Genomic DNA, 12,835 nt, shown 5'->3' with positions numbered 1-12,835 from the left:
AACCGTTTGACTACGGTCAATTTAATAAAAAAAAAACTTCAAAATTGATTATTATTTTCCTATATAAATACCTATTATATCTAAACAATTTTTTACACATAACTTCTCTCTTTCTCTCTATATAATCTTAATCATCTTCAAAAAAAAATTATGAATCCTTTCGACTCGTCCGATGAGGATATATATTCTTCAGGATGATGTATCAGTATTATATTAACGAACTACTACAACCAGACCTAACTCCGCTACTAACAAGATGTACAATGTTAAACAAAAATCGTGAGAAAGGACACGAGCATCTATATCGCGATTATATTGCAGATAATTGTATATACAGGTCGAAGGACTTCAAAAGAATATTTCGTTTGAGTAAGAATATGTTCCTACGGATCGTCAACGCCTTCGAAAGCCGGTATCGCTTCTTTACTATACTTTTATACAAAATAAATACAAATGTACTACATGTTTCTTTAATTTTACAACAAATGTATTATATTTTTAAACTATATTTATTTATGTTTAGGTATGAATTTTTTCAATTGAGATATGATGCTAGAGGTAGACGAGGGTTTACAACATTACAGAAATGTGCCATGGCCATTCCTTTGATGGCTATGGGGGAGTCACCCGACTCCATGGACGACTACATGAGAATGTCCGAAAGAACTACAAGGGAGAGTTTGTATACATTATCAAGGGGTGTTGTTGAAACATTTGGAGACGTGTATTTACGGAAACCTTCGTTGCATGATTTGCAAGAATTGTATGTGTTGCATGAAGAACGCCATGAGTTTCGTGGAATGATCGGAAGCATTGATTGCACACACTGGAAATGGAAAATTGTCCGGTAGCATGGAAAAGGGCAATACTTAAGTGGTCATCACGGATCACCTTCGTTGGTTTTAGAGGTTGTTGTTTCTCAAGATTTATGGATTTGGCATGCATTTTTTGGGGTTGCGGATTTCAACAACAACGTCAACGTTCTTGATCAGTCGCCAATATCCGACGATCTTTTGAATGGAAAGGCCTTGGATGCTCCTTTCACGGTGAATGGAACCGAATACAAATATGGGTATTACCTTACAGATGGAATATCCTCAGTATTCCACATTTGTGAAGGCATTCTGACACCCAGTTGAAGAAAGAGACAAATTTTTTAAAAGAAGACAAGAATGAGCACATAAGGATGTGGAACGTGCTTTTGGAGTGCTGAAGGCGAAGTGACATATAGTTGAACATGCAGCACATCCATTGGATTTAGAAACTCTACGATATATCATGTATGCATATATCATAATACATAACAATGTAGTAGAAGATAAAGGACGAAATATTGCACACCATATCCCAACGGAGCCGAGACACGTTTAATTTCAACCAGGAACAGCAGAGTATTTGTATCGAGTCGTTGACATTCAAAACGCAAATAAACACATACAACTTCGAGAGAACTTGGGGGATTATATCTTCTATGGTAATGACAACGATAACGAATTGCTTTTAGTTTTTTTTAAAAAATGTTTTTTAACGAATAGTGTTGTATTTTTTTTTTTTAATTTAAATGTTATGTGTAATTTAATTTTATGTTATTTTTAATTTTTAAAAATTATTTTTATTCTATGTTATTTATAATTTTTAAATATTATGTTTTATTTATTATGTTATATTTAAAATATATTTGTTTAAATTAAAAAAAGAAATTCGAAAAAAATAAAAAAGAAATTATAAAGTGAAAAAAGTTGGTGTTATAACAAGATGTAAAGTCATACGGAATACAATGCACGAGAAGAATTGTGGTATACATGGACCACGACCACGACCGTGTACACCATCCAGGCCGGTCGTGGTCGATCGTGGTCGTCGTGTTTCGTTGTGTGTTCCACGAAATCAAATGGAAATAGCTATTGGTTGATGTTTTGCAATGGCTAGTTTGATTTTTTTTTTTTACCTTTCAAACATATTAAACTTCTTCTATAAATATCACACTTTCTATTAAACATACTCACACAATTTATTCTTTCTTTTCTCACAAAATCACACACTTCTTTTGCATTCTTCCAAAAGCAATGGCTCCTAAAAGGATGAATTGATCAGAAAATGAAGAAGAGAACTTAGCACGAGCATGGGTAGCGGCTTCAGAAGACCCATTAATGCCTCATAATTTTTAGATAAAAGTTGGAAACGTTTTCCATGATTTAATGGGTTGCCAAAGTCATAGTCTTGATGAAATATATTCGAAGTATCGCGATATGAGGGTTGAATGCCTTGAATTCAATGATATTTATAACTTTATTATAAACAACGTACACGAAGGCGATCCGTTTGTTGTGGTCATGCACCAATATAAAGACACGAAACACACACCGTTTAAACACGTCAAAGTTTGGCGAAAATTGAAAGAGTGCCCGAAATTTAGTGATTAAAAATAAGGTTTAAAAACTAGTTTAAGTTGTTTGTGGTTGCATTTTTATGTTTTTTTTTTTATTTTATGTTGTTTTAAATTAATGTAATCTTGTTTCATTGAATAAAAAACTAGTTTAAAAAATATATGTTTTATTGTGTTTTTGAATTAAATTTAATTAAAAAAATATGTTTTAATGTATTTTTGAATTAAATTTAAATAAAAAAAATGAGGTGGAGTGGTGTATTATTCACTAGTATGTATCACATGTTAATGGTAGAGAAATATGGTGTTGATGTGACACACACCATATATGTGGTATGTGGTGGGTATAACGGATGGTCTAACATGATAAATATTTCCCCATATTGTGCTATAACACCATTAGTGATGTAGTATGTTAGATGATACCAAAATAATGTTATAACTAGTTGCCCATATTCAATACTTTTATATAAAAACATTCGGCAACAAGCCAACAACTTCTATTTATATAAAAATATTCTGCAACTTGTTGAAAGTTTTTAAAAATATAAAATTATATAAAAACTAAGTATTAAAAGCTTTTAAAAACTGTCATGCACCCTTATAGTCATTTTATATTATGTTTAATTTGTTATATTCAGAAAAATTTACAATTAAATTTTATAAATGATCAGTTGATAATTTATTGTATTCAATGCTTAAAAAAATCTCATATAAATGGATAAAATTACATAAATATAGAAATTTTATGTTAAAAATAAAAAAGAAATTAAAATATTAAAAAACAGTGATCAGTGAAGTAGTGAAGGGAGTAGATCAGTAGAAATATAAAACCTTTTCTCTCTATCATCTTCCCCAAATTCCACACCCACTCTCTTCACCTGCAAATCAATCGAAAATGGCAGCAGCTGCTTCTCTCCACACTGCTTCACTCTCCTCTTCTTCCACTCTCCTTCAGGTAATGCCCTCACATATCCTCAACAAAATTCTTTGCATTTACTTCTAATTCACCCGTTGATCAACTCATCAATCACCAGCACAACAGAAGATCAACACTCTCTGTTCGATCCGTATTCCCGATTCCCGCCTTCAACTCTCGCAGATCATGCACTCAAATCCGAGCCTCCTTCACCGATTTCTCTGCTTCTCCCAACACCGGTAGATCAAATTTGAGTTTCGTTTTGCTAATTGAGGAAATTAACTGTATTAGTTAGTTAATTGATGCTTTTGATCTGTAGGTGGAAGGACTGAATTAGATGCTCTATCACGCTTTAGCGAAGTCGTTCCGGATACTGTTGTCTTCGATGATTTCGAGAGGTTGTATATATTCCGTTGATGAATTGATCTTATACTGTACTGTTCTTCAAACTAAATGATTGCCTTCTGAACTACACATAGGTTTCCTCCAACTGCTGCAACTGTTAGTTCATCTCTTCTATTAGGCATTTGCAGCCTCCCTGATACAGCTTTCAAGGTAAAACTTGTGTTTATGTACACTATCAATTTGATTAAACTTTGTTTTCATTTTCAGTTATCTCAATTCTTCTATGTTCACCATTTATGTTTAGGGTGCTGTGGATACTGCATTAGCAGATAAACACTGCTATGGTCTAGAGAGCCCTGAAGCTCGCATGACATGTTTTGTGAACAAGGTAAACCTTCCATTTTTGGCATCAATAATTACCTTTTTCTTTTTTACTTTCTTTATTCACTGTTCTTGATAAGTAAATAGAAATTAACAGGCTTTAGTAAATGTTGGTGGTGAGCTATCAAAGCTAGTACCTGGTCGTGTTTCAACTGAAGTTGATGCTCGTTTAGCATATGACACCCATGCTATTGTTGGAAAGGTATTATTACTACAATTTACAAATTATAATTCTTGACATTTATACCCTTTATACCCTTTGTAAATTACTGATGTGCAGGTTGAGAACCTGTTGAATTTGTACAATAGTATTGATGTCCCTGCTGAGAGATTGTTGTTCAAAATCCCTGCCACGTGGCAAGTGAGTATGCAATGAAATATATATATATTTTTTTAGTTTTTATGTCATTGGAGAATTATATAGTTTTATACAAAATAATTATTTTCTTCAGGGAATTGAAGCAGCAAGATTGTTGGAATCTGAGGGTATACAAACACATATGACTTTTGTATACAGGTATCAATTATTATTACTCATTTAACTTTCATTTAAATTTTTCATTTTATTTCTTTTTACTGTTTTTTTCAGCTTTTCTCAAGCTGCAGCTGCTGCTCAAGCTGGTGCTTCTGTTATTCAAATATTTGTGGGTCGCCTTAGGGTAATTAAACTGTTCATTACTTTTTTACTTTTTATTTTATTTAGATATTATTTATTAAGTTCCAATATGGTAATTAGTAATTAGTAAACCCTAATTTTATACATTTTAAGGATTGGGCTCGCAACCACAGTGGTGATCCTGAAATAGAAGCTGCTCTTAAAAGAGGAGAAGATCCTGGATTGGCTTTGGTTAATCTCATAACTCATTATTTAATGACAATTAAATCACAATTATAGAAATTGTGATCTAATAAAAGCTCCTTTTTTTTTGTAGGTGACAAAAGCTTATAATTATATTCACAAATACGGGCATAAATCCAAATTAATGGTTGCTTCGGTTCGAAACAAACAGGATGTTTTCAATCTTTTAGGGTACAATTTATTTAATATCATATTATTATTATTTTTGAAATATATTAGATATTTAATAATTTTACAGGGTGGATTATATAATCACTCCTTTGAAGATATTACAAGCATTAAAGGAATCCACTACTCCTGATGATGATAAATATACATTTGTGGAAAGACTCTCCTCAAAATCAGCTTTTGCGTATAACTTTACTGAAGAAGAGGTATGTTTGACAGTGTGGGTCAGCTCAGGGGTTGCTGCTGAAAGAAAGAATAACAGTGTATTTGATATTTGCAGTTGGTGAAGTGGGACCAACTTAAGTTTGCGTCTGCGATGGGGCCCGCGGCATTGGAACTTTTGGCGGCGGGGATGGATGGTTATTCGGACCAAGCAAAAAGGGTGGAAGAGTTATTTGGAAAAATATGGCCACCACCAAATGTTTGAGTGATTGGATCAAAATCGAAAGTCGCACGTTGGAAATATGGAATCCGATAATAATGTTATGTTGTTTGTGGTTTGTAACTTTTATTTAAAAGCAATTCGACTCTTTTTGTATCTATTGTTTTTTTTTTTAACGTATACATTCCACTAATAATAAATCTCTTGCGAAATAGATATTAGAGATCACGTAGCAAAATGAAAAGGATGATACAATATTTCCATAATATCTTCACAAACATAAAAGAGAATCAACATTACAATTACAAACATCAATGAAGCGTCTGTAAAAAGTAAAAACAACTAAAGTGTATTATAGTTTGATTATAAATCTAGAAATTATTAAATTGTAATGGAATATTTAGATACTTGATTACCATTTACTTTCTACCAAAGTGTATTTTCGTTTTTCTTTTTTTTGGAAGATTTAGTGTAAGAAATGTCAAATCAAAAATCAAAACTTGCATAGCACTTTTTAATATATTAATGCGCTTTTAGAGGCCTTTAAGATGGATGATACAGTGGACCCGTTCATTTCTTATTTTAACGGATTGTTTGATCGTCATCATTCAATAACAAAACTCCGAAAACCCCTTGGAAGTACAATTATAATAATCAATAACGATTCTTTTGAATTGTTCTAATATTAAAAGTAATTTAAGCTCTACTTCTTTGAAAATATTTTGTTGATGTAAACTACACCATATAATAAGGAAAATGTCAGAAAAACACATTTTAACACCTATTTTCTGTTCTACATTTTCTCTCCACCAAACATGTTTCAAACTCTCCTTATATTTCTCCAACACTCTTCTGTTCTACTTCACAAAATTAAACCACCATATTAACCTCAATAAGTTGAAATACAAGCCACCATAACTCCACCAAACTAACAAATGCCATAAAGTTTTAACAAATGACATCTCAAACTTCGTCTGATGTCGAAAACCCAACTCACACCTCTCTTATTGAAGCCGATCACGGCTATGTCCCATTGTTAGACGCGAATCTCCCTTCTCAAGCTCAAGAAAATGGCCAACAACCCAGTAAGTCTCTTCTACTGCTGATATCAGGGTTGTTGGCCACCAGCTTGGTGGTGGCATTGATTGTCGGGAACATCCACATCCACACACATGACAAAGATGTTCAATTACCAGAAAGGATGGATCCAGTCGAACAAGGCGTGTCAGATAAATCTTTCAGATTACCTGCAAACGTATCTTCCTTTTCATGGGATACCGACATGTTGGATTGGCAAGCACCCGCCTTCCATTTCTATCCAGGGGAAAATTGGATGAATGGTAAAAATCTCAAGATCTAATCCATTTTTCTTTTTTTGAAAATAATCCATTACATATATCTCAAGAAATACTAATTTATTTCATTTTCCTTATTTTATTTTATGGTGGTTTGGCTTCCTTTTGATGGTGTAATTTTCTTAAAGATCCAAATGGTAAGTTACATGACTTATTTACATATTTCTTGATTAAATAACTATTTCTAATGTTATGGTTCTAAATGTGTAATCATTCTTCTTTTTATGATAGGTCCGGTATTTTATAAAGGGTGGTATCATTTATTTTACCAATATAGCCCTGAGGCAGCAGTGTGGGGTCCAATCGTGTGGGGTCACGCTGTATCAAGAGACATGGTTCATTGGCGACATCTTCCAATAGCAATGGAAAGGGACGAATGGTATGATGTCAATGGTGTTTGGACCGGGTCCACAACCATTTTACCAAATAACAAACTTGTGGTACTCTACACCGGTTCAACCAACGAATCGGTTCAAGTCCAAAACCTAGCATACCCGGCCAACCCATCTGACCCGCTCCTTGTCAATTGGGTCAAGGACCCGGCGAACCCGGTCCTGGTCCCACCATCATGGATCGACATAAAAGACTTTCGTGACCCCACCACCGCATGGTTGACCCCCGAGGGTAAGTGGCGAATGGTGATTGGTTCAAAAGTTAATAGAACCGGAATCGCTTTATTGTATGACACCGATGATTTTAAAAGTTATGAGCTTCAAGATGGGTGGCTTCATGATGTCGCTGGAACTGGAATGTGGGAATGCGTTGACTTTTATCCGGTTTCAAAAGATGATTTTGGGCTTGATACTGGGACTTTTGGGCCCGGTGTGAAACATGTTCTTAAAGCTAGCATGGACGATGATCGATGTGATTATTATGCACTCGGGGATTATAATTTGAGGGAGGGGAAATGGGTCCCAGATGATCGTTCAATTGATGTTGGAATCGGTTTACGATATGATTATGGGATTTACTATGCATCCAAAACGTTCTATGATCAACATAAGAAAAGAAGGATTTTGTGGAGTTGGATTAAAGAGACCGATAGTGAAAAAACAGATATCAAAAAGGGTTGGGCATCTCTCATGGTATGCTTTTCTTTTGTTAGATTTGTTTTTATGATAATCTTCATTAAGTTTGTTAATTTGTAAATGTTATTAGGCACTTCCAAGAACTGTTGCTCTAGATCCAAAGACAGGTAGTAATTTGCTCCAATGGCCGATTGAAGAGTTGGATAAACTAAGGTCAAATCTTAAAGAGTTTAATAACGTTAAACTTGAACCGGGGTCTCTAGAGCTACTCTCTGTGGGCCCAACATCTCAGGTATATATGTTAAACACAAAACCTTAAACTCAAAAGACTTATAGTTTTTGATATGTAGATGATATTTTAGTGATGAATTCTCTTATTCACAGTTGGATGTTATGGTTGAGATTGAGGTAGATAAAAAGGTTGTTAGCGGTTTAAAGGTAGGATCCAAAGTGCCATATAATTGTGCGCATCATGGTGGAGCCGGTGTGAGAGATGCATTGGGACCATTCGGTTTATTGGTTCTTGCAAACAAGAACATGACCGAATACACACCTACTTACTTCTACATTGCCAAAGACAAACATGGAGATCTTAGTACATTCTTCTGTATTGATCAATCAAAGTATTGTTTTTCTTCTCTCCTTTATCCTATACGTTTTGTTTGTGCATTACATTTATAACCAATGTAGCATCTTTGATGGTTTTTAGTCGCTTTTTTTTTTTTCTAATTATTAGTTAATGTCACCTTTTGTTAGATCTTCGATTGCAAAAGATGTCGATAAGTCTATTTATGGTAGCACAGTTCCCGTCCTGAAGGACGAAAAATTATCCATGAGAATTTTGGTAACTTTCTTCTATTAAGTCATTCATGCTTAATACTCAAAACTATAGATCATAAATTGGTTCTTTAGACTTGATATACAAACGTTGGACTTTTTATAGGTGGATCATTCGATAGTCGAGGGTTATGCACAAGGAGGAAGAACATGCATTACTTCACGTGTTTATCCAACAGAAGCGATCAATGATGATGCTCAAATCTTCTTGTTCAATAATGCCACAAATGTGACTGTGACTGCTTCCCTAAAAGTATGGCAAATGGGTTTAAAGACAAAGAACGAAAGTGGATGGGTTTGGCTAGGCCCATCACTTATCTTGCTTGTTGTGTTTGGTTTCGTGTTATGGATGTGGCAAAACCAGAAAAGAAACAATGGGATCTAAAAAATGAAACAAAAAGCTTAGCCCATAGCTAGAGCTTAGGGTTGGGCTAAACCGAAAAAAGAACTTCTTGTTATAGTAATAAGTTGACAAGATTCATCGGTAATAAACTTCATAATGTATTTGAGGAAAAGCCCATCCAAAAACGATTAAAAACAATGTATTTAGGATACATAATTAGGCTTTGTTTGGGCCTAGTAGGGGATATGGGCTAAAGGTTGAATAGATCATTGTAGAGTTGAGTTTGTTTTTACTTTGGGCTGGGCTGGCCCATCTAATGCAGCCCGTTACTTGGGTTGCAACCTAAGGAGTTTTGTAAGTTGATCTCTTTTCCATACTCGCATTATCCCATATGAAATGTTATATGTGTTTTTACAATTTTTTTTTATAATATATTTATCTAGAGTACATTTATGTGAATTTTGTAAGTGTTTGGATTTTTGTTCAATATTCCTAATTATGATATTTAAGAAGACATGAGGAAAATACAAATCATAAGAAGTAACTTTTGTTTTAAATTTTAAAAATAATAATTATGTTAAGTATGATAAAAATATATTATTTTTTAGAATAAATCTATTTAAAGGATGCTGTGCATTTGTATATACTTTTGGCTATTTTCACAAATTTGACTTATTTTCCTTTTCCTTTTATATGATTTAGATGAGTGTAGAAATATTTAGTTGTCAATCATGTCGGTATTACTATGAGCTTTCTTGGATATATGAACAAAAAGATTTTGCTTTAGATTTTTGCAAAGTATTTCTGACTTTAACAACAAAACCAATATCTTTAATGAATTCATCAAAGGTACTTCACATGTAATGTAATATAAGTTGCTAGTAGCAGACAACCTTAGTTTTTTTTAACAGAATTAAAAAAATTCCAAATGAAAGATGTATAAAAAAAACTGAATTATCATATATAATATAATATATATGCCGTCTTTTAAAAAAGAACCTTATCTAATAACACGACAATAAATAAGTATCGACGCATGTGTTTATTGCATTATTGTTTGGTGGCCACATTTTTTTTCTACAAAACCCTTAGCCTACCGGTGCGACGGAGGAATGTATTATTTATATCTGAGTATAAATATAAGTATATTATCACGTTTGCCACCCCATCCATTGCAACCATCGCTACCCCTGTCATCGTCACCACTTCTGCCACCAACCGTTATATTTATATATGAATAATCACTTGAGAATAGACAGATACTTATTCATATATAAATATACTTATATATTCATATGTAGATATAAAAGTAAGTATAGTCTCGCGTTTACCAACCCTGCGACCGCCACCGCCATTGTCATAGCCACCGCTACCCCTGCCACTACTACCACCTCCGCTACCAACCACCATATTCATATATAAATAATTACTTGATATTTGAGAATAAACACATTTATTCATATATTAATATACTCATATATGAATATACATATTCATATATGAATATATTTATTCATATATGAATGACGCTGATAAATAGTTTTTTTGGCAAATAATTATTAGAATTTACTATTAATTATTATGCAATAAAAAGTTATCATTTTTTAAATAAATTATTTATATTTATACATTATATTTATATTGTTTGTTTATACTATTGATGTAAATTAATTAACAATAATATTATATATATATATATATATATATATATATATATATATATATATATATATATATATATATATATATATATATATATATATATATATATATATATATAAAGTCAAGATCAAATAAGAAGAAAAATTTTGGTAGGAAGGTAAGAAATTTTTTTTTCTACGTATTTTTTTAGCGAACAAACAAAATGAATCATCACATGATTCATTTGTAAGATGATTCATAAGAAAAAATTATCAAAAAAACATGTTGATGATTCATTTATACAATGATTTTGTTGTTATTCACGAAAATTGTCATAAAAATGAATATTTTCTTAATTTACTTAAAAATGAATCATGAAGATGTTTTTTTTGAAATTTTTTTCTTGTAAATCATCTTACAAATGAATCATCTAGTGATTCATTTATTTTGTTCATCAAAAAAATATGTACAAAACAAACTTTTTACCTTCCTACAAAAAAAAAAAATTATTACCGATACGCTGAAGTGTTTAAATGGAAGATTTGAAGCATATAACCCAAATTTGTTTTCGTATTCTCGATTTCATAATTATTTTCATTTGAATCTTATATGTAGTACGAAAAAATTGTTATATTATAATTATAAAAAATATTGATCGTTATATACTCATATTTCATAAAAAACATTGATTGTTATAGTTATAAATAAAATGCAATTAAATATTTAATAAAAATAATTAATTAGTAAATAAACAAAAAAATATATAATTATCACCGCTCAATACAATTTATAGTTTATTGGCTTTTTTATTATATACTTCGCATGTTTTCTACATCTAATATATGCCCTTTTAATCACATTTTATTTTATCCCTTAATCATATTTTAATTATAAATAATTAAATATTTTTGATAAATTCGTTTCCGTCTAAAAGTAGATTACGTTTAGACTCGTGTGATTTGCGTTTCATAAAAATATATAAACACAATTTTCATATTTTGCCAAAAAGAATGAATTTCACAAAGTTTTGTTAAACCAAAAATTAACTTAACGGTGAACAACATATGGTCAGAATATTTGCAAAATTAAAGATGTTCCACAAACTTTTTGTAAAACATTACTTTGTCAAGAAAAAAAGTAGTTTCATAAAATTTTGGCATTTCATAAAGATCCATTTTTCAAGATGAATGTTTTTATTTTGTGATAAATGATTAAAAGATAGATATTTTATGAGAAGGGGTTATTTATTTATTTATTTATTTGTCTAATATTATTTTTCTGCAAATAACCCTTAATTTGTTATAAAATGTAACATCTACAAAATTTCATAAAATTTAAATTTTTCAAAACAACCCTTTTTTATATAAATGTTTACAAACCCATTAATTCAAAAACATTATTTTAAAATCAAAACCTTCCTCAACATAGTTTTCAAAACTTTCACATTATCAGAGTTTTCAGAAATCATAAATCCAAAACGTGAGAGATGTGTACGATCACGTCTTCACCTTGCCACGATCTACTGAAGTACCTGAAACCATAAACCAAAACTGTAAGCACGAAGCTTGGTGAGTTCCCCCAAAGTACCAACACCCAACAGATAACATATACAAATAACAACATGTATATTAAGTCTTCAGCATGTTTGGACCGCCTCACCGAGCCTACAACCTGTTTGCACCACTCCCGAGCCTTAGGCATGATTGGACCGTCTCGCAGGGCCTACAACTTATCTGGACCACTCCCAAGCCTTCGACATGATTGGACCGCCTCACATGACCTTCAGTCCATCCGCGGCCGCCCTGGGTCTGTTGGCCTTCAGCACAAAGTAGGACCGTCTCAACCCAACCACACACACATGTCGACATGTACATAACACTAAACATATAACCAGTCAACAGATAAACAGACAGATCTTACAGATCACTAAGCATAACATCATCCTATCTACCATGATACATATCTAACAGATCATAACGACATAGTAACATCCTATCTACCAGGATACGATCTAACAGATCATCACATCATACAAGCATATGATAAACCAGGATAACAATCCATAAGGGTCGACATTGGTGCTTTCGACCCATAAGCACAGTAAGGAAAACTCACATTGCATCGCCAAATACACAGACGATCTCTGGTTGTTGGCTACCAGATCCCTGAATCGCCAGCATTAAGACAACCC

General features: G+C 32.4%; 3 protein-coding genes across 3 annotated transcripts; all 3 read left to right on the top strand.

Annotated features, from left to right (window-relative positions):
- The first annotated feature begins 263 nt into the window (after nt 1-263).
- LOC128126912 (uncharacterized) lies at nt 264-851 on the top strand. The gene is made up of 2 exons (XM_052765085.1): nt 264-412; nt 524-851. Exons 1-2 carry the CDS (start codon nt 264-266, stop codon nt 849-851), a joined length of 477 nt encoding a protein of 158 aa, XP_052621045.1.
- Nucleotides 852-3,184: 2,333 nt separating this feature from the next.
- On the top strand, nt 3,185-5,598 carry LOC111903873 (uncharacterized). The gene is made up of 13 exons (XM_023899636.3): nt 3,185-3,344; nt 3,424-3,544; nt 3,625-3,703; nt 3,785-3,860; nt 3,955-4,038; nt 4,129-4,233; nt 4,312-4,392; nt 4,484-4,548; nt 4,621-4,690; nt 4,801-4,878; nt 4,964-5,061; nt 5,129-5,264; nt 5,339-5,598. Exons 1-13 carry the CDS (start codon nt 3,285-3,287, stop codon nt 5,483-5,485), a joined length of 1,200 nt encoding a protein of 399 aa, XP_023755404.1. The 5' UTR covers nt 3,185-3,284; the 3' UTR covers nt 5,486-5,598.
- Nucleotides 5,599-6,395: 797 nt separating this feature from the next.
- Nucleotides 6,396-9,374, top strand: LOC111904562 (acid beta-fructofuranosidase). Its single transcript, XM_023900319.2, has 7 exons — nt 6,396-6,780; nt 6,924-6,932; nt 7,027-7,880; nt 7,954-8,115; nt 8,208-8,446; nt 8,580-8,667; nt 8,767-9,374. Exons 1-7 carry the CDS (start codon nt 6,396-6,398, stop codon nt 9,043-9,045), a joined length of 2,016 nt encoding a protein of 671 aa, XP_023756087.1. The 3' UTR covers nt 9,046-9,374.
- The last annotated feature ends 3,461 nt before the right edge of the window (nt 9,375-12,835 follow it).

This window comes from Lactuca sativa, chromosome 6, assembly GCF_002870075.4.
Source record: "Lactuca sativa cultivar Salinas chromosome 6, Lsat_Salinas_v11, whole genome shotgun sequence".
Lineage (NCBI taxonomy): Eukaryota > Viridiplantae > Streptophyta > Magnoliopsida > Asterales > Asteraceae > Lactuca > Lactuca sativa.
The sequence above is the reverse complement of the archived record's forward strand: the minus strand, read 5'-3'. Positions and strand labels throughout refer to the sequence as shown.

Coding starts and splice junctions, on each gene's coding strand:
- LOC128126912 (XM_052765085.1), top strand. CDS start 264: ATGTTAAACAAAAATCGTGAGAAAGGACACGAGCATCTATATCGCGAT. Junction 413..523: donor GTCAACGCCTTCGAAAGCCG/GTATCGCTTCTT, acceptor ATTTATGTTTAG/GTATGAATTTTTTCAATTGA.
- LOC111904562 (XM_023900319.2), top strand. CDS start 6,396: ATGACATCTCAAACTTCGTCTGATGTCGAAAACCCAACTCACACCTCT. Junction 7,881..7,953: donor AGGGTTGGGCATCTCTCATG/GTATGCTTTTCT, acceptor AAATGTTATTAG/GCACTTCCAAGAACTGTTGC. Junction 8,668..8,766: donor AATTATCCATGAGAATTTTG/GTAACTTTCTTC, acceptor GACTTTTTATAG/GTGGATCATTCGATAGTCGA.
- LOC111903873 (XM_023899636.3), top strand. CDS start 3,285: ATGGCAGCAGCTGCTTCTCTCCACACTGCTTCACTCTCCTCTTCTTCC. Junction 3,345..3,423: donor CTTCTTCCACTCTCCTTCAG/GTAATGCCCTCA, acceptor ATCAATCACCAG/CACAACAGAAGATCAACACT. Junction 4,549..4,620: donor CATATGACTTTTGTATACAG/GTATCAATTATT, acceptor TGTTTTTTTCAG/CTTTTCTCAAGCTGCAGCTG.